This window comes from Carya illinoinensis, chromosome 13 (genome assembly GCF_018687715.1).
Source record: "Carya illinoinensis cultivar Pawnee chromosome 13, C.illinoinensisPawnee_v1, whole genome shotgun sequence".
NCBI classification, from domain to species: Eukaryota; Viridiplantae; Streptophyta; class Magnoliopsida; order Fagales; family Juglandaceae; genus Carya; species Carya illinoinensis.
The window spans coordinates 21393595-21419313 of record NC_056764.1 but is presented as its reverse complement, the minus strand read 5'-3'; the positions used below and the strand labels follow the sequence as shown (position 1 = coordinate 21419313).

Here is a 25719-nt window from a genome sequence, read left to right as displayed (position 1 = left end):
AACCAGGTTGCAAATGCCCAATTAAAAATAAATGAACCGAAACCTTAGTTATACACAAACATCTCAGATCATTCTTCCTTGTAGGCTTCGTTTGATGATCATATCATCTCTTTGATCAACATTTTGGTCGACTTACACCAAGGGATCCCTCTTAATCCTAATTGCCCATAGTATAGTGGTAACTCAGCATGTCTGATGCACGAGTCATCAGTTAATGCAGCAGTTAGAAGTTTAGAAACAGATCATCTCGCTCAAATGTACTAAGACCAATACAAAGCAACTAAAATGTCTGAAAGTTTTATGTACAACTATGATTGCCTTAAAGCAGACAATGAAAATTTTGCATGACAGGCCATTCATTCTATTTCTAACAGGATAAATTAAGAACTTCATAATGGTACTACACCACATTAAGGGGCTATATGGTGGTTAGGCGCTCACCACAAGTTATAACCTTAGACGACAGAAAATTCCCTTTCGGTTATCAACTAGCGTGGGCTGCATTGACCAAGCTGCTGATCTCTTTACATTGAAATAAAGATCTCCACAAATTCTTAATCATCTTCATTATCATCTTGATTATTCAGGTGGTTGTGCTTTTGAGCATTATACATGTCAGCGACCTAAAAAAATATGAAGGAATATTAAAAAACTATAACTAAATAAATGGAGTTCAAACTAATAACTGGGGTATGAATAGTTGAGAATTTCATTTTTTTCCCTTGTTTGTTCTGTAACCATATAATCAAATGATCAGATAATGAGGATTGTTCTTCACCTGCTCAGATGATGAAGACTGCTCAGGAGTCTTGTCTTCCCGAACACGAACCAGGCGTGGGAATCGAAGAGAAATGCCCTTTCACAAATTAGCCAAAGCACCTTGTTAGACTGAGGTTCTAAAAAACAATCATCTCAAAAATAAAATAAAAAATCAACCTTATCAGGATCCACAATGCCAATTGCAGCACGATGAACAGGGCTAATAGTCAAGTCTGCAGCTTTGACCTCCCAAACCTAGAAGACAATTTACGCAAAAGATGCATGAAAAAGGGCTCCACTTCTGTGTGTCTACAACAATCATCTAAGCTATTATTGGTTTAATTTCTTCGGGCTTTGGCTTTTTTAAAAACCCAAAATAACATGCATAAGATGTGTTATTTTTACTCCTCTTTACATCTGAATTCTTCCTCAAAAACCATATGGCAGAGGCTAAAGGGGAGAAAACCAAACAGGATTCAGAAGAGACCAAAGAATATAACCTCCAAAATTTCATTGTAGCCAAAAAGAATTTGAAGTCCCAACTGTTGTACTCAGTTGACAATAGGTATCTGGTTAAAAATACTGTTTAATACGTATAAAATACTCTACCCCGATAAAAAAAGGATAAGGAAATAATTTGCACATATCTGCATTTAGAGCATCAATGTTCCAAAGCAATAAGTGTGGGGGGAGGCCAAAAGCTATGTATAAATAAAAACAGAAAGCCACGGATTTGTGCACAACATATACTTTTTTTTTTAAATCTCCATGTAATTAAGAGCTTCAGAATAACCTTCATGACTTTTGAATAGTCTATTCACTACAAAACTTTCAGTATTCCCTTCACAAGGGTTGCTGCTCATTGTGCATCAGCCCATGAACTGTTGGTTTTATGATATAAGTGATGAGACATCTAATAACAGTAAAAGGGGAACTTAAAATACCAAGGGTGTCAACTATGCCAGTCTAGGTCCGGGCCACATGGTCACCCAAGGCAGTGCCCAGAGGAAGGTTATAAAATTTTTCTACTGTGGAGGTGAAAAAAAGTCAATGAATCACTTTTTTTCCATCACAAATCATATATTAAAAGGACGTGACTCAAGAAGCTCAAAATTAGCAACTAATGAAAGAGATAAGGGAAACAAATGCACAAAGATAGGAGTAGAGGAACATTCACAATGAACCAAAAGATAAGATTGTTACCTCAGTGGGTTCAAACCATACATCTGGATTCATTGAATCTGCATACCGGAAGTACGGCTGAAATGGAGAAGAAACTTAGAAGTAGCACGAAGAATTTTCCAGGAGCCCTAAGCATACACAACTCTTTAGTGGCAGAATCAAAAGGAAAGAGAAGCACAGACCTTTGGTTTAGGAATCACTTTAGAACGTAGACTCACAGAACGCTCTTCAAGCACTGCTTCAGAAAATCCCGTGCCTACAAATCAATGGATAAAAATATCACACCAAATGACATTAGATTAGGTACTCAATAGCCAGTGACAGCCGCAAAACCATGTATTTCACTCACCTATTTTACAAATGCTTTGAAATTCTTCATTATTACTGTCATAACAAGCAAGGAGAAAAGCGCCATAGACACCTAAAGAGAAACACTATATTACCATCAACAAGACTATGGCTTGAACTTAAAACCAATTATTGAGGAGTAAACATCATACAGAAAGAACCGTTAAATGGAAGTGACGATAAAACACAGAATTTGGCTACTAGTAGAGTTTAAAAAGATAAACAGAAGCACGTTCAAGTATCACCTCATTTTAACAGGTGCATTTTTGTAGTTACCTGTACGCTTCCCACGGCCATGGAAAGCTGCAATAGGTACCAAATCTAGCGAGTCCCCAATACTGCAGAGACACCCAATTAATGAATATAAATTTGTAAGCCATAATAGGCACCTGTACAAGTTGCTAATATGTAATCTTTCTTCATGTAATTTTACCCCTCACCTATCCATGTAGTCTTTCTTCAATTTTAACCAGTTGTGTGACCGCTTGGCTGGCTCATATGTAGCATCTCTAGTCAATGTTTTAATAATTAAGCCCTCACAACTGCAAACCAAGATAGATTAATAATATGAGAGAGGAAGAAGTTCAATTTAAAAGTTCTTTTTTTCTATAGAAATTAAATACACATTCAGTAGGGTTCTCATCATTGAGATGCATTTGCACTTAACGTTGCTATAACAAATATGATTCAATGGCAACATGGGCTCATTGACATACTTGAATAATACTTTTTTTTAAAAGCTACTTAAATAATATTATCTTATGATATGCCAAGTTCATGAGCAATTTGCCACCTGCCCACCCAAGTCAAGAAATGAGTACCTTGAATCAACAGCAGTGTCAAGAAATTTCTGTATTTCCTCAAGATCATTCGATATTATTGAGGTTGCAAACTGGAAAAGTCCACGCTCTTCTGCAAAGGAGTTGTAAAGGTGCTGCATAATGAGAGGCACACAGGCAAGATCATATTACAACGGTCAGACTCCGCTTTGTGACATAGAACGAGACCAAAGGGAAAAATTAACGGGAACATATAAAAACTATGCATGCACAGAAATATGGTGAAGACTTCATAATTGTGTTCCTGAATGATGTTGCTTGCACAACTGCACTGTCATGCAACCGCATTAATTAGGTAATCACTAGAAGCCATAAGTCCCTATGACAGAAATAGTCAAAAACATCTACGTGACCTCCAATATCCTCAATGCTGGACTAGTGGTGAGGATGGCTCCATCAAGTCATCTCTTGCAGACTTGTACCAATTTTATAATGAACAAACAATATCATGCACAATATCATATCTTCAAAAAGACTTTAGCCAACAGGCATCAAGCAGGAAAGATAACCTTGTGCATACTTTAGACAGCATCAAAATGTTCTTATCATATTTTACAAAAATTTATGTTATTCACATATAAAATAAAAATTAAGATTATGAGCATGATAAAATGGGTATTTGTGAAGAAAAACTATCACATGCAGAACCCTTGGAACTGAAAACTGTTACTATAAAAAGTGCCAAAATTGACCACAAGATAACACACCAAGAAAAAAAGATACTAAAGTTAAACAGGAAGCAAAAAAGAAAGAAATGAAACTTGGCTTCGTAAAATGTACAAGTCATACCTCCCTACGAACTTTAAGTTCTTCCTGAAGAAGCGGTTGGCCATTAAGATACAACATATCAAAAGCAAATATGCAAACATCAACCTTGATATCACTCACAGCAACATTTTTACGAGCTCGAGTGCTGAGGACCTGCCATAATATTCATTCATAAGAATCTCTTCACCAATGTAGATAAAGCCTAGTGTCAACTAAATGGGACAGGTCATCTATAAGGCATTATTTATAAACAAAGAAGAAACCAATAAAAAGAGCTCTTCAAAAGTTTAAATTTCTGTTCCCTTTACAATGATAGAAAACTAGAACAGGTAAATAAATGGTCCTGAACAATAGAATAAGGCAAACAGAAAGAAGGACATTTTATATAACAGACTAGAGAGTAATTGGTAAATCCCAATTGCAAATATAAAAGCGCTTTTATGAAACCATCCTTTTAATAAATAATGCAATTTTATTCAAAGTCCAGAATGACACAACCCAAGTAAATAAGAAGCATACAAAAGGATACATCCAACTATTGAGAAGAAAATAAAATCATTGAAAGCTATAGAGCATGAGAACTGGGAGCTATCTTGTACAGCCATCCAAACATAAAGGGAGTTGAATATTGAGGCTTTTAACTATGAGATCTTCCTCTTGCTATCTCAAATGCGTAGGCATAACATTGCTGCCAAATATAACACATTAAGCACAATGGAACAATCCTAACTTTTATATTTCTATGACTGCCGAAAGTATTTCACCAACAAGAAAACAACTGTTCCACCCGTTGGGGCATGACCATACAATACAAAAAGTACTGAGTATCAAAAGCCAACAAATCCCTAGACACCTCACAATGAAGCAAATGATTATCAATGCTTTCTCCACTCTGCTCATACAACACCACTCCAATTCTACAATGTGCCTGTTTTCCTAAAGCTATTATCCAAGCAAAAGAAGTACCCTCAAAGGCACCTTATTAAATTAAATACTCTTCCAAGTAACGAAGACGTTAAGTATTAGTGCAGTGAAGAAAGACTTGACCTAGAAGGTCTGTCTTTTTTTACTCAATGGACTTTGTCAACACCACCACATAAAAGAATCCAGCTTGTTTAAAAGAAAAAAGAGAGAGAGAGAGAGAGAGAGAGAACAATTCCACCTTGTGATCATGTGCCGATCTAACATGTATCTAGTGATAATGGAGGAGCGAAATGCTGTCAGCTGCTATGAATTCAGGGCTGCTATCAAGTTTTCTGATTGAGACTAGAAATGATGAAGGGCTTATTCTGCCTCATCGCCTCTCGCAGATGACTCTTTTGTGAGGCTATCTAGAATTACCTTTGTCGTTTGTGATGTATTTCCTTTGCTTTGAGGCCATTACAAGGCTGAAAATCAATTCGGCCAAGTCAGCACCGGTATCAATGGAAGTAGTGGATAGTATTAGAGGTTTTACCAGTAGTTTTAATTGTAGGGTTATCATCTTTTCCATGAAGTATGAGTCTCCCGTTAGGGGTGCCAATTCTGCCTCATCGCCTCTCACAGATGACTCTTTTGTGAGGCTATCTAGAATTACCTTTGTCGTTTGTGACGTATTTCCTTTGCTTTGAGGCCATTACAAGGCTGAAAATCAATTCGGCCAAGTCAGCACCGGTATCAATGGAAGTAGTGGATAGTATTAGAGGTTTTACCAGTAGTTTTAATTGTAGGGTTATCATCTTTTCCATGAAGTATGAGTCTCCCGTTAGGGGTGCCATTCAAGCTATAATCAAGCCGGGATGACATCATCGAGAGGATGGAATGTCACCTAGTGGTGTAGTTCAACATCTTGGAAAACTTCAACAATACTTCTTGTGGGGCTGAGTTGGCAATGAGTTCAAGTTTGACCTAGTTAAGTGGTGTATGATTTGAACCCGTTTCATCAGGATGTGTGAAGATTAGAAATTTGCTTTTGTTTCACAAAATCTTTTGGCAATCAGTTATGGAATTACACTACAAAAACAGGGAGAGAGAGAGAGAGAGAGAGAGAGAGAGAGAGAGAGAGAGAGAGAGAGAGAGAGGCTTTGTCACAATTGGTGGTGGATGTTAAGTATGGTACTATGTGGGGGCAGGTGTTCAAATGAGGCTAGTTGACCTTTTAGTGTTGGGGCAATGAATAACATTAGAAGGGTTGGGTAAGATTTCTCTTATTTTGGCAACTATGAGGTGAGTTTTGAGTCTAAAATCAGATTCTGGTACAATGCATGGTGTGGACACAAGCCTTTAAAGACTTTTTTTGGTAAAAGCTTTGAAGACAATCTTCCCAGCATCGTTTTCTACATCTCATTGTAAGAAGGTTTCAGTGGTGTAACAATTGCAGGTCTCTGATAGGCCTGCTCCACTAGTTAGGCTGTGTGGGCCTGGAGTCCAATCTCACTATACACCTACCCACCCTTTTTTAAAAGCAACGTCTCTCAAGAAGCTAAAGTCCAAGAATTCACCCCCTTTGTCCTGCTCAGGCTCTGCACTAGTGGACCTTTGATACTCTTCTGCCGCCATTTGCAGTATTAACTCCATTGACACATTAAATGTTGAAAAATCATAAAAGGCCAGAAGCATTTTTGGCCCTGGTGAAATTGTTCAGGCTGAGCTCTTGCTCCTGTCCATTATGCATAACACAAATACCCCTCCTCTTTCCAAAGCTCCAATGCGTAAACAACTCAAAAGGGAAAAATAATGATCATCTGTTTAGCAAGCTAACTTGAAGATGAAATGAAAGGAATCCCGGGAAGAAACTATACTAACTCATTGGAACAGGTTTGAGAGGCGGAGAGAGAAGAGAGAACCCTTAAAGGACTAAAACTTGTACTTTGACTAGTCCAAAAACTAACCAAGAAATCAAGAAAAATTTTAATGCTTTTAAGTATTACTTATCCAGGACACTATTGTATGTTCAATTCCAATAGGGTAGGATGAAAGACGTACCAATCCTGACATTTTTCCCCTTTCTCATGTTCATATCGTTCCTTGCAACTCTCTAATATACAAAAATGGCATATAAAACAAAAGAAACTCTTTCTTTTTTTTTCCTTTTGATCAGTGAAACTTAAGAAACCTTCCAATAGAATGAATGAAATTATTATGCATGGCCCTTTCCTCCATTTTATTGGGTCTTCTAAGATTAGTACAAATTCAAGGCAGTTATATGCCAACATATAAAGATTTTTTTAGATATAAAAAATTAAAAATATTCAAGGCAGTTTCCTAAAGTGCATCCTCCTAAATGGAGTCACCATGTCACACTGCCTTGACAAAGTTATGTGGATAACCCTTAATAGATTGATCCCACTTCTTCATGGGCTATCTAACCTAAATTAGAGTTTCAGATGTTTCCTCTCTTACAGACCACTTTGTACATACCTTTTTTTTTTTTTTTTTTTTTTTTTTTTTATTGACACCGAGTGTCAAGGAACAACATCCCGACTAATCCCAGGAGTGCACAGGTTTTCGGCAAGGAGTTTCCCACAAGTGCACCTCGGGTAATTTAAGTGGAAAATCTCCAAGTCCGATGGCCCCTAGAGATTGTTTATATCCAGTAGAATTCGAACCTTAGACCAAGGTCTTTACCACTTGAGCCAACCCCTAGGGGTTTTTTGTTTATTTTTAAAAAGCAAGTATTTTTACGAAGTATTTATTTCCCATGCTCAACAGTGATTAATAAAGATCCGGTTTCCTGATTAATGCAGAATTATTGCATATGTAAAGAATGATATGCCTCAACTAAATGTGAAGGCAATTTACCTGGAAAGGCAGAATTTTCTGTTTTTCACGGTCGTAGGCAACAAGTTCACAATCCAGAACAAATGATTGGATAGATGGCTTCTTTAACCTGCATACTGACAGTAAGATTAGCAACAACTAAAAATGACTATTTACCAGACGACTTTTGTAGTTGCAAACTAGAAATACAAAAAGAAAGCTCAAAGAAAGATTAAATTTGTTTCAGAAATATGACAACCTTCTTTAGTCCTTAAGATGAATTGAGGAATCCAACATAGGTGATCAGACTTCAGACCTACGTTTTACACTATTTGATACAAACCACATTTGGTTTCAGCAAAATTGTAACTATCCTATCAGAAGATCAGGATGAAACCATCAGTATAAAACAGAACTAAAGAAGTACAGGATTATGGATTATCATTTAGAACAAAACAAGAAGAGACCTGACACTGAAAATACACACAATGCAGTGCTTTAGCCCAGAAAACTCATAAGAACATCCTGATAAAATGACCGGTAACCACTGCTAAGTGCTAACTCTTATGACGTTAATTTGCAGACCCAAGGCCAGCATGTGACATAAACTTGAAAAAAGAACTTCAAAAATGATTAGTTGGGTGGCAGTAGAATTTTTGGAGGGGGTAAAAGTTAATTTTTAGAATCTATAAAAATACCCTGTAAATATGAACTTAAGGGAGCTTTTCAAATTTTGGCATTAGCCTATTTCTGCCCCTGGATAAAGTGATAGAACAAAAAGCTCCCACACTATTTTGACATTCTATTGTAACAGCAGGTTCTATTTACCCATGAGATTTTCTCAGCAGACAAAAAAATATGCAACCCAGATCAAAGTTATGATATTCTATGGAGATTGCTGACGATACTATTCAAACATACATTCAACTTACCCAACAGGAAATACTGCCAACAATAGAAATCTACCTTGAAATTGCAATGACAACGTCAGGAAACTTTCCAGTGTTTCGCTCAGCATTTCGACTATATATCTCCACTGAACCATTGTCCATGTAATGGATCTGTGCCAAAAAGTTAAGCTATAACACACTATATACCATTTTGACAGCATAAAGTTGCAGTTAGTTGTTTCACTAGGTATTATCACCTGGGCACGTTCTCCATCGTATTTGTATTCACAGGTAAATTCCATATCCTGAAACTTATTTACAATCTCAGATACCCCCTTGGTTGGCTTTGCTAGCATAGGTCCAAGTGGGACACCAGGTGTAAAGTTACATGTCTTTGGAAGATTCCATACACCACCACTAAGAAGAGCAGGAACTATCTTGTCATAGACAGGGAGTACAGAGTATACTTGTTTAACAATCTTTGCAGCCTGATGCAAGCACAATCATTCAAAAAATTAAATCTGTGCACAAAATAATGTAAATACAACAGAATAAGCACAATAACTTAATTATAATGACAAGGGACAGTATTTTTAGTGGTGCAAACGTAGTTAAAGGTGAGAAAAAAATCTTACCAAATCAATGAAGGAAAAAAAGGTTATAAGTGCTTAAAGAAGCCCCCCCCCCCCCAAAAAAAAAATCTACAACCACTATGGCCAGAATCAAAAAACTAAAAGGCAATTAATCACTCATTACTCACGAGTCATATCAGGAATATACAAATGAGATTCACATGGAAAGGTCTAGGAACAGTGACTGATAATTCAATACTTCTTTGCCAGCCCACTTCTCAGCCACTGAAAAAAAAAATCTTTGTGATACACTTGATAAAAAGACTTATTTCTTTATAATGTGGAACTTCACCACGTCTAGGGCCTTTCGAAAGCGGAGTTAATTATACCGTTGTCCCTGGAATTTTACCCTTTCTCATTTACACCCATAAATTTTGATTGTGAGCAACATTGTGATACCCCGGCTTGTATATAGAAAGGGAAGGTGGTGAATGACAACAACTTGTTTTGGAAATAAGTTTTTGCCCTTTAAACTTCCTTTTCTATCTGTACAACTAGTTTTCTCTCCATACAACTAAAACTACAATGCTGGTAGGTGGCGTTTAACGGTGAGATTTTTTCCAAGCATTTTAGTTTTGAGGTGAGACTAGTGTGATAATGGGGAATCCAAAACACTTTTTTTTTTTGTAAGTGGGGAATCCAAAACACTTAGAGATTGAATCTAAACTCTTTTTGTTGAAGACAAATGGAAGTTTCATGATTATTACTGAGAAGAGTCGAAAGGTCATGAAAGAGGTGAGGCTGGGGATGAACACGGTGTAGTGGTTTGCTAAATCACTGGAGGACTGCATGAAGGGTGAAAAAAAGGATTACTACGCTACAACACAGGAGGGAACCAGAAGCTTCATGGCTCAAAGATGCTCCAATGCCCACGGTCAACACATGGCACTAGTGGAATATGGAAATGGTGGCAAATGAAATTTTATCTTCATATCAAAGGCAACGAACAGTATGTGATGGAAGAAGATGGCAAGTGCATTGAGAGAGGGCAGTCGTAACAGAAGGCAGTTGTTTTTAGGGCCGATGGTGGTGGCAAATCATTCGAAATCATTTAAAGATGTCCTCAATCAATTGTTGGTCACAATGCCAGTACAAGTGCATAAAAGGGGCGATGGGCACGGTCGGGTGGTGGCATAGGGAGGAGATACAGTGAGCCACCATAACAGAAATGGCCTTGGGAAGGATCATCGTACTGCTGGCACAACAGACAACTAGGGCCAAGGTGGGGGTGGTAGGCCTACTGTCGGTATGTCAGAGGTTGACATGCATGGTACACATTTGGACATGAGATCGCAGATGAGGCATTTGCAGGAGAAAATGGACTGCTTATATGCAGCGTTGAGGAGATGAAGGAAATGGGTTTGGGCCTTGGAGTGGTAAGTGGACTGCACAAGGAAATGGGCTGCTCCAATGGGCTTCACAATGAGGGCCCGAACAAAGGTAAGGCTAGGGCTGGGCTGGGCTTTGCAAACCAAAGATTGCGAAGCTTCGAGGCCCTCCATCATCTAGAGGGTCGCCTAACGCTGATGACTCTCTAGGTGACTCACCAACGTCGATCTCGATCGACCCCCTACGGACCAAGCCACTTCCCAAGTCTTCCTCAAACCCGAGTGGTTGCTTTCTAGATTCGCCGCCGACTGACTTGGGGCCCTCTGGGCCACCACAAAAAGGGTCGCCAACATCAATGACTCGACAATGTTGGTCTCGATCGACCACCAGCAAATCAAACCACTTGCCAGGTCTTTCGCAAGCCCGAGAGTGATTTCCTCTCTCGATCTACCAGCAATTGACTTGGGGTCCTTCAGGCACTCACATAAAAGGTCGCCAAACGCCAGCAACCCTCGAGATGACTTGCTGGTGCGGATCCCTGTTCCGACAAGCAAGATTAACATGAAGGCTTCTGGAAACAAGATCCCTGTGCCATCACCGTAAATGGTTTGTCGCAGGTCTTCGAAGGTTCCTTGCAGCCAGTCACAAGCTGTGGTAGCCCCACAGTTGGTGTTCCTACCCAGGATGAATCCGACGAAGCATCTATGAGAATATCCTAGAGGCTATCCAAGGAAAGTGTTCCTACCCCTTTAGAGAATATCCTGTAGGCTGGAAATGAGGGGTTTGTGTAGGTGTGTGATCTACAGTTGGTTTGTAGGGAGCTAGAGGAAGGTGTTGGAGGAAGGGACAGGGGATGACCCAAGTCCCTTATGTTCTATGTTACTAGGTTCACAGTGGGTAGATTCTCAGCCGGATTGGGTCCTCTAGAAAGTGGATGAAATACAGGAATGCATAGGGATTTCATGTGAGGGTTTTGAAGATCAATTCAAAGCTCTCCTCATTGCTATAAAATCGAGTCCACCTCTCTTGGCTAGATCTTATGCCAAAAGAGAAAGGGAGTTAAGGAGACTAGCTTGCTCTATTAATTATAAAGTTTAGGAAGGTAGTGCAAGTAGGGGAAGGAGTACGGGTAGGGCGAATACCTATGATTAATGAATCCAAAGATTTTATCTTGGAATGTAAGGGGCTAAATGGAATTCCAAAGGCAGCTCCTCTTCACCAACTACATCCTACACAACCACGCCCTTTGACACCTGCACATTACTACCACAGCAAAAATGTGATGAAGACATCTGCCTCCCCTTCGCCGAAGTGAGACTCACCACCTAAGTACCCCCAAAAGAGTCTCCAACCGCCTTCGACCCTTTCTAGGATGAAGACGCATCCTTTTGAGCCGTCAAAGATCTGATCTAAACCTCCTCACTAGTCAAAATCTTAGATCTATGTAGATGGTAAGTTGCCACCGGAGAACTTGACGTTGGAAGACCTCTCGAAGCCTATATGTGAAGTCAAAGCACCTGTCCAAGCAATCAAACCCTTGGGCTAAGCCATCACTCCTATTGAGCTTTTGGGACCCTGCTTCGCACAATAAGGCTTAGCCCTCCATTGAACAAGCCTCTATGCTAGGCCTCTGGCTAGCCCATCTCCCTTAGTAGCATTAGAACCACTAGGTCCAATCCACGTCCCCATCACCCCCTTCACCACTTCATTGTCCATTGATGCTTGGCCCAAGCCCATAAGCAAGTCTAGCCCCCCATCAACTTGCTTCAACAATGAATCCAACCTCTCCTTCCATCCAATAAGCTATGCCCTTATGTGCCAAAGAGACCCTTCGACTTCTCCAAATATCTGCAGCGCCATGGAAGGCCAACCATCAGACCCACCATCAAGCTGATTCCGCCACAAAGCAACAATCATACCATCCTTCCATTTACAAACATCCATCACTAGCTCATCCTTCCTAATATTGACATTTCCATTATTCTGGTGAGAACCAGAAACCTCATACACTGGATTCATCAATGCCAACAAGTTAGAAGCTGCACAAGGGGGGATAACACCTTTGTATGATGTATCCGATATCACCTTCTTACCTTGGGAATCCTGAACAACACCACCATTGTTTCAAGCAACTCTGTTTTCAGAAGCAGAAACAGAGGATTTAGAATCAATAATCTCCCTCATTTTCCTCACAAAACCTGCCCTACCACACCCTTTCCTCCCTTCTGGAATCACAATGATACCATTCCCCATACCAGTGCCAAACTCAAATCAACTTCACAAACCTACCATACGCATTTTGACACCTTTGAACCAAAAAAACTCTATTTCCCTCCCTTCTAGTCTGGTAAGATTCCAGTTTACCCGATGACCTCAAACAATCCTCCATCATCTTTGCCATTCAGACAACCATTCCTCCACGAAGATTAAGGGACTTTGACAACTTCCTGCTCTTCTCAGTAACATAGAAAAAGTTACCACCTTCCCTACTAAACACGAACATCTTAGCTTCTATCCAAAAACTCAGATCCATCTTCATCTAACTAATGAATAAACTAAAAGAAAGAAAAGAAATCGAAACAGAGAAACAAGGAAAGATTAAGGGCTAGTTTGGGTAATTGAGTATTCTAATAATCCTCCACTATTATTCATTATTTTATCATTACTTTTCACCTACTTTTTATTACTTTTTACTACTATTCACTACTATTCAATATTTTATCATTACTTTTTCACTACTATTCACAGAATATCTAAAATCACCTCACTATCCAAACGCAACCTAAGGATTATCCCCTCAAAACTCTTCCATACTTGAGACTCCCCTTCTTGATGATATGGCCATAATCATATCCCTACTGGTTCTCTTCAATGGTATGTGAGGTTTATTAGAGCTGTACAAGATTGGGAGGCAAGGGATATTACTGAATTTTACAGTGCATTATATGCGCTGAATTTAAAGTCTGGAAGGGAGGACAGGTTGCTTTGGACTCATTCGGGTAATAAGAACTTTTCAGCCAGATCCTTTAATAAGGTTATGTTGACCCACTTCTCCATTGTTTTCCCTTTGAAGAGCATTGTTCCACTTAAGATTGCTTTTTTTGGCTGGCGGGCCTCCCACGAGAAAATATTAACTATCGATAAGCTGAGAAAGCGTGGGCTTTTTATAACGGATTGGTGTTTTATGTGTAAAAGAAATGGAGAATTGGGATCATCTTCTCTCCTTCACTGTGACATGGTTAAGGCTTTATGGGATGAAATCTTTACTAGGTTTGGTATTGCATGGGTAATGCCTAGGAGGGTGGTAGATTTAGTCATGTTGGAGAGGAATTCAGGGCAATCGTCAAATCACGGCTGTTTGGAAGATGGGTGCCTTCATGTTTAATGAGGTGTACTTGGAACGAGAGGAATGGTCGCTGTTTTGATTATAGAGAATGTTTGATGGGCGGATTTAGGGATTTTTTCTTTCATACATTATTACTTTTGGCTTCGGCTATTGTATTGAATGTGATTCATTTTAATGACGTTTATGCTGTTTTTCACAGCTCTTAGCTTGTAATTAGGTTCATCTCTCGTATGTATATCTCCTATGTACTTGGGCTTTGCCTAAATCTGTGGATTAATAAATTCTTTGTACTTATAAAAAAAAAAAAAAAATCACTCCTGATGATACCTCCAGGGTGGTGGAGCTTCTAACATGTTGGAAAGTGAAGTTTAGTTACCATCAGTGCATAACCCTATGTAGCTGGTCATATCGTGTATTCTATGGTGTATATGGAGAGAGAAATTAGTGTAGATTTGAGGATTGCAAAACATCAATGTCAGAGTTAGAGTTGTTTGTTCTTAACACTACATATCTGTGGACACAAGCCCATTTTGGGTCTCATTTTTCTATTTCTAATTTTTAGGACTTTATAGCATGTTTCCCCTTTTTTTTTTTATTGATTGGCACCGGATGTCCAGAAATAATGTCCCGACTAATCCCGAAGGTGCACAGACCCTCAGTAAAGAGTTTCCCGCAAGTGCACCTTGGGTAATTCAAACAAAAAATCCCCCAGTCTAATGGCCCCTAGAGATTGTTTGCACCCAAGTGAATTTGAAACTTAAACTTGGGGAGAAGCATACTCCCAAGCCCAAGGCCTTTACCACTTGAGCCAACCCCTAGGGGTTATCCCCTTTGTTTGTTGAAGTGGGTTTATGTATAATTCCGGTGTACTGGGACAATATACGTTTGCATCATTAATAAAATTTATTTTACCCATTAAAAAAAACTAATTTTGCATTTTTGTTTCTTTAACGTGCCCAGTACCTACATGATAAGTGATTGAAGATGTCCAATTTTTTCAATCTTGAAAATAGATGCATTTTGTATTTGCATCTCAATTTATGTTTGTACCTTTTGTTAAGAATAAAATATGTAAAAAATAATATATTAATCACCATCAATTAGATCAGCCCCTAAAGTTGAACTCCTGGCTTCGCCACTATTCGTAGGGGTACGATATCCCCTCAAAGCAACCATTTCCAATCCCCTTGAATTGGCTAAATTTGAAGAGAGAACATACCAATTTTAGTGAGTTGTCCTTCACTTCCTTTTTTATGTTTGCTGATTTATAAAATCTCAACAACCTCTACAAAAATCATTCACTTCCTTTTTGTGTATTTCAACAACCAAACAAAGGTCTGGATAGTTACTCCCTCCCCTTTCCTGGTTGTCCCCTCCCTCTTCCCATAATCCTCACATCTCTCTTCAAGCTCACATAATCTAAGAGTTATAGCCTGTAAGGTAATTTCCTTTCTAGACCATCTACAGGTAAACAAAATGTACAAATGTTTTCTATCTGTTGCAATACAGTACATCCTGGAGCAAGTTTTCTGAAATAAAGAACAATAACTGACCTCTTCTACTGGAGACTGAATGTTTGGAGGTGGTGTAGAATGTTTTTCAGTATAGACAGCAGCTTGACCCAATGCAGCTAATAGGGTCTGCTCTGCCAATCCAATGCGCAACTTCGTCTACAAAACACAAATAATAGAAATTATACAATTGAAGAAGGAGCCAACAAACAGATATATAATAGATGTCTGGTTTGCAACCTGAAGTAGACGAATTAGATACTGAGGTTCACAGTCAGTGGCAGCAACAAGTAGTCCCTTGATGTGGTTTTTTTTCTTTTCTTGGCTATCTTTCCCAGATTCCTAGTAACATTCAAATTAACAGCAAGTAAATTACAAAACTCTACTTGTAATACCAAAAGTCATTACAACGATCCCATATCTCTTTCTCCCAAATCTTAATGTCGTGCCCATTGGCCAAACAACAGTGCATAATTCCATTGGATATGGTACTGAAAAGGACAATTGTTACCCTGGATACAAATTAAGAATGAAAAAATTGTGCAACAAGACATTTATTACTAATAAATTATTTTAAAAGCATAACTAAACTGATAAAAAGTTTCATGCAGTTTTTGGATGCATAGGTCATAACATGGGTCAATAACTTGAGAAAACTAATAACTTAACCTTTTCGCTTTCTCTAAATTTAGCTACAAAGAAAAATTCAAACCACTCAAGTTGCCATAGACAAGAAAGTCTTTTTGCCAAGGTGAGGGGGAAGTGCAATGTGCTGGGTAAAATAGAAATTAATAATTCAAGAACCCACAACAAAAAGTTCAACATTTCGAAGAAAAGAGCCAAGAGATATGGTGGCAAATTCAAAAAAGAAAGGAAAATGCAATATTAAGGAAAGTGATACAGCATCAGAGCTTCCAATATTAAACCTAAGTATCTAACCAATGGCTCAAAAGTTGGAGCACCAAACAAAATAGATTTACTATCAAGTAGTGCAAAGACAATAATTAATATCATCAAAAAAATAGAAAGTATGAGAATCCATTAACCCAACCATCAGTATTGTGGATAAACCAAAACCAACCATCACAAATAGGCATGTTTGCCAAATCCACATTACAACCCCAACGATCAGTCAAGTTGAAAATTCTCTAGACCTACTCATCAAGCCTAGTTTCACCTAGTATGTAGCCAATGAGGGACTTTATAATTTACTCACTTGTTAGTTATTTATTTTCTTAATGTGGGGCAAAGCTGTCACAAACTCCCCTTCTAACATTCTTTTGATGTCTTCTTCAAGATCATGTCATACAATGCTCTAGTATACAGGGCTAGCCCTACTAGGTGGCACTGATACCAGATTTAACGGCTCAAGGAAAGCACAGGTCACATCTTTTTTTTTTTTCGATAAGTAAAGCACAGGTCACATCTGTGCCATAACCCTAAAAGACTAGTGAATTTGATACTTCACTAGAATGACTTACACAGCCAAGTTTCACCTAGTAAATAGCCAATGTAAGACTTATCACTTGTTGATACCTGATTTTTATTTCCAGCCTTAATTCTCATCAAATCCAACCAAGGCCAAACCCAAGTCTAACCCAAAATAACAAAAGATTAAAATGTAAAGATCAAGTTTGGGAGAGAAAAAGATAGCACACCTTAGCAATGAGCCGGAATGTATTAAAAACCTTGATGACAGTCAAGGCATCAGGCTTGCGCATCATAGATTGAGATGAACGGCTTGATTTTGCCACAAGACCCAAGTCACCCAATTCCTAATAATTAGAACCAATATAAATTTTTTGATAAAAAAATATTAAAACCAATATAAATAAAAAAATAAAAGATAAAAGGAGCTGTGTTCATAAAAAGAATTAGTTTAAAAGGTAGTGCTGGCTTACCAGACAAAAAGAGCAGTTCTTCTCTCAAATGAGATTTAAAACCAATTGGAATTGATAGAGGGATTAGGATGCAATGGGAACCAACGGTGAACAATATCATCACTTAACTATAGGAAGATCCTCTAATACTTCACAATAATTTCTATACTCACTTGACATTTAAAAAAAGAAAAGGCCAACTATTTTTCCAGAGTCTCAAGAACCCATTACAATCAAAATGCAATTCAACAGCCCAAGAATGAAACATTGTCATGGTCATGTAATCAGCACAGAGCAACCCTCACCCCCCCCCCCCCCCCCCCCCCAACCCCCCAAAAAAAAAAGCACTAGAAGCCCCACAACAAAGTTACAGATCTTAAATCTCTTAGACTTTCATTCTTCTAGAATCCCCAAAAAGTACTTTTTAACGAATTGTAGTTTTTTTTGGGGGGGGGGGGGCTGCGTTCCCTCAAAAATATTCTTACAATTATAAACAAGCGTGCCGCACATCGGTCATTAAAAAATTTATTTTCCTTTTTTTTTTTTTTACTATTTATATGTTTTTAAAATTATTGAAAAGAAGTTTCCCTTTCTTACAATTAGTTTACACTTCTAAAATATTGTAGAAAGGATTGAAGAGATCTTTATAGTAAAGGAGACAACATTTTATTTTCCAATCTCAAGTATGTATAAATATTCATGGATCCATAAAAAATATTTATATTAATTTATTCCACCACGCATATGGTTAAATTAATTTTAAACATTATTTTGTGAGTTGTTGATGAGTCATTTTTTTTTTACTTTATATTTTAAAAAATTAGGTTAAACAACAAGGGCAACTCAAAAACTATTGAATCATTTTACGGAAAAATGTGTTTGATATTTAACAGGTTGAACCCACATTTGTTGCTAATATTGATACCTCATCTCCTATGCAACGTTCCTATAGTTCAATCTGAAGAAGTTAATATGGCTTTATAAGAACTTAATCCTAGTTTACGTCCTTCAATCTGGGATTAAACCAACATGATGAAATTATACGGGCATGACTCAAAGCTAGCCATGGCATTTTTTATTTTTTATTTTTATAAGTAAGAGCGATTTTATTAATATGAAAATAGACATAGCCCAAATACGCAGGTCGTATACGAATGCAGCTAGTTAGGAAATAAAGATATATATAAGGAATTCATGAAAACTGCCGCCATTGATATCCATAACAATAGCCCACATAAATAGAGTCTTAAAGAAAAAAATTTCAGATCTTCCATAGAGCGCTCCAATTACCTTGTAGTGCTTATCAAATACAAGTACATTGTACTGCTTTCAGATCTTCCACAGAGCGGTCCAAGATTAAGAAAGCAAATAAACAGAAACAAGTACCTTGTATTGCTTTTTAACCTGCACCTCTGTCCTCCCACAAGCCTCCGAGAGTGCCTTAATTATTGAAGCATCCCCAATTCCTAGCTCCAAACCTTCGTGCGCCGGCGCAATCCTGTTCGCAGAAAGATAAACAACCGCCACCAGATCATCCGGGGTCGTATGTATCACAGTCCTCAACATATTACACACTATATCCGTAATCACAATGCGCCCCGTCTCGTTGGAAATCATGTCCAAGATCAAACAGAGAAAAATGAATGGAACCCTCTCACCCTCACCCCACCATGCAACCGAGCTTGGATCGAAGTCCCCCGCCTTCTTCTTCAACTGTGGCATTTTGGTCTTAAATTGAGCAATAGTCTGCTCCACGGTCACCGCACGGATCTTATTCTTCTTAGCTGCGGGCGCGGCGTCGGACCCAATGCTCTCATCCACGCTCTTCAATTCCTGGGAAATTGAGATATCGGGCGCTAAAGAATGGAAGATGCTGGTGTTTGTGGGAGAGTCTGAATCTAGGGATTTGCGTTTTTTGGGAGAAGAGGAGCGGGGTAGGGTATTCTTCTTAGCGGCAGCCCGAGCGCCGGACATGAGGGCGTCGAAAGCGGAAGGGCGAGATGACATGGTGAAGGTTTTAGGGTTTGTGGAAGCAAAGGGCTTCAGAGAAGGACAGAAAGGTTTGGTGGGGAAGGGAGAGAAAGAGAGGGCCTTGAGGGGGTGAGAAAGTGAGGGAGGATGCCGCAGGCAGTAGCATAAACGGAGTGGGAGCATCAATGCTACAAAGGTAACATGCTCAAGCAGCAGGAGACTGGAGAGTGCCACAGAGGGTAACTAGCGTGCGGTACGACGCGGGGGAGAGAGGCCCGAGGGAGGGAAGCCCACGGAAACATGGCGGGAATATCTCGTCATTATTACAATTTTGTTATCGTTTACATATTTGCTTCAATTAGATTTTTTTCATATAAAAAATATTATGTGCAAAACATTTTTTAAGGTAAATTTGTTGAGACACTTCCATAATTCCATTCTTTGCTCACTTAGGGCCTGTTGTAACTTGGAAAATATTAAAATTAATTTAATTTTAAAGTAAGTTTAATATTTAAATATTCAATTCATAAATTACTAAACTTCACTAATTTAAAAATTCTTTACACTAAAACCCACAACTAGAGACAGAATTAAGATTTGGTACTTGGGGGCGATTGACTGTATAGTATGTGTAAATGATATGTATTTTTTGCATATAGCTATATAAAAAAAATAATCATACGTCATAAAATTGTATACAAAAAATACATGTTTATAAATCATCTTACAAGATAATTTTTTTTTAAATTTTCGTTAGAGACCATTACAAGAAAAAAAAAAAAAAAAAATTGAAATATCAACTTAGATTTTTCCTTCAAATTAAGCTCGACGACAATCTTTCATAGAATAAAATTCATCTATTATCATATCTAAAGTTAAATTTTTGATAATTTTTTTCTCAATATAAACTAGTAAATTGATTTGCAAGAAACTCATCTTCTATCCGAGTACGCAATATAGCTTTTATAAGTTTTATGATAAAAAAATGCTCGCTTAGTAATAGTAGTAGAAACATAAAGAGTTAATACTAGACGAATTAACATGTCAATTAAATAATAAATCTTTGACTTTTCTGAAATTGCTAGTCATTTACATAGTTTAAATAATATAGACATATCTTGAAAATCTGTATGGGTCAGCACATCAAGCTCATAATGCTACAACTAAATTCTTAAAATGAATTTTTCTTACTAAGTAAAATCTTGTGGATAAAAATTCTCAACTAATTTGCATATATCATCAATTTTAAATGATTTGGATGCACATTAAGGATTTAGAGTAGCACTAAGAATAAGAAGTTATATTATATGTTCGTTAAATCTATTGTTCAATTCTTACAACTGGAAATCTATTGTAGCTATAAATATATCAATTTTAAAATGATGCCCCATTGTTGTCAATGACTTGTCAACTTGATGATGAGATTTTCCTTGAGCTCTAGTATATTGACCATTCATATCAAGAATATTAATTTAGCGTTTTTCACAAAATGATTTAATATTAGTAAGCAAAGACTCCCACCTATCATCTCTCAGCTTTAGAATGAGTACTTTTATGGTTGAAACTAGGCTCATGACATTCACAATATTTTGAAATTTTTCTTGCAAAAATTGGCAAAGTGCATTAGTGATTCCCATGATTTTTTTCATCATATGTAATATCAAAATAAATTCAAAAGCTGTTAATACCATGTAAGCCACTTTAACATCACCACGTTGAGAATAATTTGATCCTTCATTTGAGATAATATTGATAACTGAGCAAGTAGCACCAAACATCCTCTTCAAGCTACAAACAGATTGAAAATGAGATCCTCATCTAGTATCTCCAGCTTGTTGTAGTGTACCAATTTGATTTGCCCATTTTCCAGTTTCAATCTCATTGGCAGCAATCAAACTTTCAATTTTAGCAACTTGAGCAGATTGTAATTCATCATTATATTTAGAAGAACCAACAATAATATAGATAATGGATGTCAAATGGACAAAAAACTAATGAACATGTTTGACTTCTCTAGAGGCTGCAATTAAAGCTAATCGTAGTTTATGAGCCCAACAATGCACATAATATGTATAAGGATAATATTTAAGAAATAAAGCTTGTAATCTATTTCATTCACCACGCATATTACTTCCTCCATCATATTCCTGACCTCGAATATTCTTAATTTGAAGGTCATAACAAGAAAGAACACAGATCTCATTTTTTAGAGTTAGTGTCATAATATCTTTAACATGCACAATAAGAAAAAATCACTCCCTAATAAAGTCGTCTTTATCAACAAATCTCAAAATGATAGCCATTTGTTCTCTTTTGTATTCATCTCGAGTTTCGTCTATGAGAAAATAAAATTTGGCATCCTCAATTTCTTCGCAAATCACATTTCGCACTTTATTTGCAAATATATGCAAAATTTCCTTTTAAAATTTGGGTGATGTATATTTGGCATTCTATGGAGCATTTTCCATTACAACTCCATCAACTTGATCGTTATAATTTGCCAGAAGTTTTATCAATTCAATGAAGTTACCTTAATTTTTTGAGTCAGAGCTTTCATCATTACCTTTAAAGGCACAAGCTTGGAATGTAAGCCATCGAACACTATCTATCAAAGTTTTAAGTTCTAACTAATTATTTTCCATCTCTTGTGATACTTATTTTTCAACTAACCTGTTAATATGTATTGACTTATTCATTAGATCCTCACAAGATTTCACAACATTTTTATGTGGTGAATTTGAATCTCTCCCCACATGTCCTATTTAAAAGAATCATCATTGCGGGGAGAATAAAGAGCTTCCAACGTAAAGTGGCCATTCATTCCCTTATTTTATCATGGCGCACACACCCCCCCCCCCCCCACAAGCACCCCCCAGCTCAAGGGAGACCAGAAAATGTCTTTTGTTTTCCGCCCTTCGTCGGCCATAGCCGCCTTCCTTAACAAGCCCTCGAGCCTCCTTTGCACCACCTTCCTCATAGAAGCCACCGAGTTGATGTCGATGGCTGAATTCCATGGTAGAGAATGCTGTTATAATAATTGGGCCATGAGAGACCTTATTAAGTATTGCAAAAGAAAGGACCTGCCAATAGAGCTAGGCAGGGAGGCGATACTAGTTATTAGGTTAGAGAGACGCCTAGCCAGTAAGCTGGCACAACAAGAAGTAGCTCCGTCAACACACCTCTAGGCACAAGCAATCCTCTCATGAAGAGCACAACTCTAACTAGTGAAGTGAGGTGATCAGCTCAACTAAAAGAGAAGGCGCTGTTGGCATACAATTCTTCGATTTCATTTCTTTCTTGTTGCAGTATGTGATAACCAATTTCATTTATTTTTTAGATTCAATAAGGAAGGAAGGGCATTTTCTTGTCCCATTTGGCCAGGAATTAGATTCCAATAAAAAGAAATGATTCATTACTTCAACCTCTTTTCTCGTGGTAGGTAGGAGAGACAGTAGAAGGGAAGATTCGCTGCAGCGGCTATCTTGAACAATTCATTATATCATCCACTTGTTTATAATTGTCAAAACCTTTTATTAATAAATGCATCTAATCTTGGACGGCCCGTTGATTTCTTAGCAAAAAATAGCATGGAAGACAAAATATAGCATTCTTCAATGGTGAGTACTCCAACCAATTTGAATATCTTTGAAACCAAGAAAATTAAAATCGATGGCGTTGATTGCCTATCCCTAAAAATGGATATTCTAAAAGTTTAGGTTGATATGGACCAGCTTTAAGATAGACACATCGGATCTCATCTCGTAGGTTAGTAAGAAATTCTCATACTGGTGGACGTAATCCTGAATCACGTTCCAAAGAGATAGCATCTATCTCTTCAGGTTAGATTCTTGAAATTTTAGAGGGATGCTCATAAGTGATAAAAGTATCATATTCCATTGTTACCGAGCTCTCTAAACGTATATTACTTTTCGAATTGTCCACGTCTTTCTTTAAAAAAAAAATCAATTATTCTTTACTTGCTCATATTTTTCTATATTTTAAGGAAAAAAAATCTTAGAAGTACCTAATAAGTAATGATATAAAGTTGTTAGTGTGACGCCCCCAAATCCACACGCACGGACACAGGAAAATCGAGACGTCCGGATGGTGACATCACGGGTCACCACCCTACCGACGAGTGCCAAGTGTGTATAAGCAACAAATGTGCACGAAAAAACACGCAGCGGATAGTAAAGTCATATAACTAAGTACCAGAATTTTTCTTAATTTAATAAAAACTATTCAAAACATACATAATAAAATATTACAAATACAAATATCGTTTCAAAACCAACAACAAAGTATAACTTCAACTCAGAACTCCGGCGGAGCCGCATCATTGGGCTCAGCCTCCTCCTCCTCCTCAAACTCTGCACCAAAATCTACGGTACCAAAAATGGTGCCGCAGGTAAGTAAAATCCAAACACCACTAGATAAAAACATATTAAAACTCAAACAATATGCATGAAAGAATGCCAATGCACATAACCCGTAAAACCATATTTTTCCACGCGTACCAAAAAAACTCATTTAGCTCAAAAACATATTATTTTCCAACTCACGCCAAAAGTCTCATTTGGCCCATATCCAACTCAATCCATTAACCAATTAATCCGTATGCACCGTGACCTCCCCTAATGGTCATCCACACACCCTGGCTCCTGTGCCACACCGCAGGTAACGACCAGTCGTGTGACACCTAAACGAGCGATGCCCAGTTCCGCGCCTAGCGCGTTCGTAGCCAAGCATCCTCTAACCCTCGCCAACGAAGGGCCACGGAGTCGGTACGTAGAGCGTTACCATTTCGCTCACTCCCGTTGTCGTCCAGCAACAACTCGGGGGACATCATTCAGTATATTACGCTCCCGAGTGAACAGAAGAGCTCCACCGAAATAATACCTCATCTTGGCTTCGGGTCGTGATACACATGCATCCGAAAATCCATTTACGCCAATAAAACATGATTTTTCTCAATTAAATAAAATGCACGTGCATGCACCATGTAAATGCAACCTCAATGCATAAAACAACCAACCAGTCACAAATCAATAATCCAAGCAACTCCGTCCTCAATCCATCCGACCCCCGAACTCCTCGGACTCAGTCCGGAATCAACCAACCAACAGATAATATTTATTGTAAGAGCAAAAATATATTTAAATCTAAAAGTAGAGTTTGAAAAATACTTACAGCGCTATACGATATTTTTTGAAAGCTCGAGGCGTTGCAAACGACAGAGGAAAAGCAATGTAACAGTATAATTTACACTGTAGCCGTGGGTAATAAATTACCCACTTTCGAACGGGGACAAACCAAGACATGAAATTTATAGGAAATGGTCTTGAGGTGTTTATGAAGTTAAAGGAAGTGAGTTTTGGTCGTAGGTGGCAGTGAAAATGGCGGTGGAATGCCAAAAATGGGCCGAACTGATATGAGCTCGTGGGAGCTTCTCCACAATGGATAGAGGCCGAAATTAGGTGGGTTAGGTTGGCAAGAGGTAGGGGAAGAAGCTGTGAAGAGATAATGGCCGGAGGTGGAGCGACGGCGCCGGAAAAGCTCAAAAACTGTGTGGCTTAGAGGAGCTCGTGGCGGCTAACGGTGGCTCAGATGGAGGTGAAACTTGGTGGGGATGTTCACCGGTAGAAGGGGAAGAAAACTAGGTGGGTGGTGTAGGCCACGCCGCCGGCGAGTGACGGTTCTGGGCTGAGAAAGAAACCAGCGACAAAGAGGAAAGGTGGGTTGGTGCCGTGACTTCCAGCCGTGCGTGGCGGCTAACGGCTAGTCGGATGGCCCTGAAAATTGGTGGAGATTATCACTGGTGGGAGGGGAAGATTTTGGTGGGGGTGGTGTACTACACGGCGGCCGGACGGCAGCGCACTGGGCTGGTAAACAGGCGGCGACGGGAAAGGGAGGGAGAGCTGTTCGGCGTACGCGGGAGAGAAGGAGGAAGAAAGAAGAAGAAAAAGAAAGGAAAAGGAAAAAGAAAAAGGAAAAAAAAAAAGAGAAAAGAAAAAGAAAAGATTAGGGAAAAGAAATGAGGTCCAGTCCTCAATTCGAAAACCAAAAACTGATAAGTCGAAAACGATTTTAAAAACATAAAACGAATAAAATAAATTAAACACAACATCAAATAAATTAAAATCAATTTAAAATATAATAATTTAAAATAAAAGAACTATTATATAATTAAATTAAAAAGCGCATTCAGTGAAAATACACGTAAAAGCGGGTCATCACAGTTAGATTTTTTTTGTATAGTTTGTATTTATTACTAAGTGAACAAAAAAACATGTGAACAACAAATAAATTTCACAAAAGTAAGTGAACCAAAAAAAAAAAAAGTAACTCTGTGAGTCTCTCACAAATAAATTATAATCAATGTGTCATCACAAATAAAAAGAATATGTGGCTCATCAATGGCTCAAGCTCAAGTAAGTGAAAAAAAAAAAAAAGCGTGTGAGTCTCTCACAAATAAATTATAATCAATGGGTCATCACAAAAAAAAAAAAAAAACATGTGGCTCATC

At 38.1% G+C, this 25719-nt stretch overlaps 1 protein-coding gene across 1 annotated transcript; it reads right to left on the bottom strand.

Annotated features, from left to right (window-relative positions):
- Positions 1-223: 223 nt before the first annotated feature.
- On the bottom strand, positions 224-19502 carry LOC122292150 (DNA ligase 1). Its single transcript, XM_043100371.1, has 17 exons — positions 18609-19502; positions 17001-17117; positions 15583-15684; positions 15385-15501; positions 8782-9012; positions 8601-8695; positions 7677-7764; positions 3918-4049; positions 3111-3223; positions 2730-2831; positions 2566-2627; positions 2291-2362; positions 2124-2197; positions 1963-2019; positions 937-1014; positions 779-856; positions 224-623 (listed from the first exon to the last, which is right to left on the bottom strand). Exons 1-17 carry the CDS (start codon positions 19374-19376, stop codon positions 555-557), a joined length of 2355 nt encoding a protein of 784 aa, XP_042956305.1. The 5' UTR covers positions 19377-19502; the 3' UTR covers positions 224-554.
- Positions 19503-25719: the final 6217 nt, after the last annotated feature.

Excerpts from the sequence above, each read along its gene's own strand:
- LOC122292150 (XM_043100371.1), bottom strand. The coding sequence starts at position 19,376 with ATGCTCCCACTCCGTTTATGCTACTGCCTGCGGCATCCTCCCTCACTT. Across the intron at positions 17,118-18,608 it reads AGGTTAAAAAGCAATACAAG|GAATTGGGTGACTTGGGTCT; the intron begins GTACTTGTTTCT and ends TCTAATTATTAG. Across the intron at positions 9,013-15,384 it reads TTCAGTCTCCAGTAGAAGAG|GCTGCAAAGATTGTTAAACA; the intron begins GTCAGTTATTGT and ends TGCTTGCATCAG.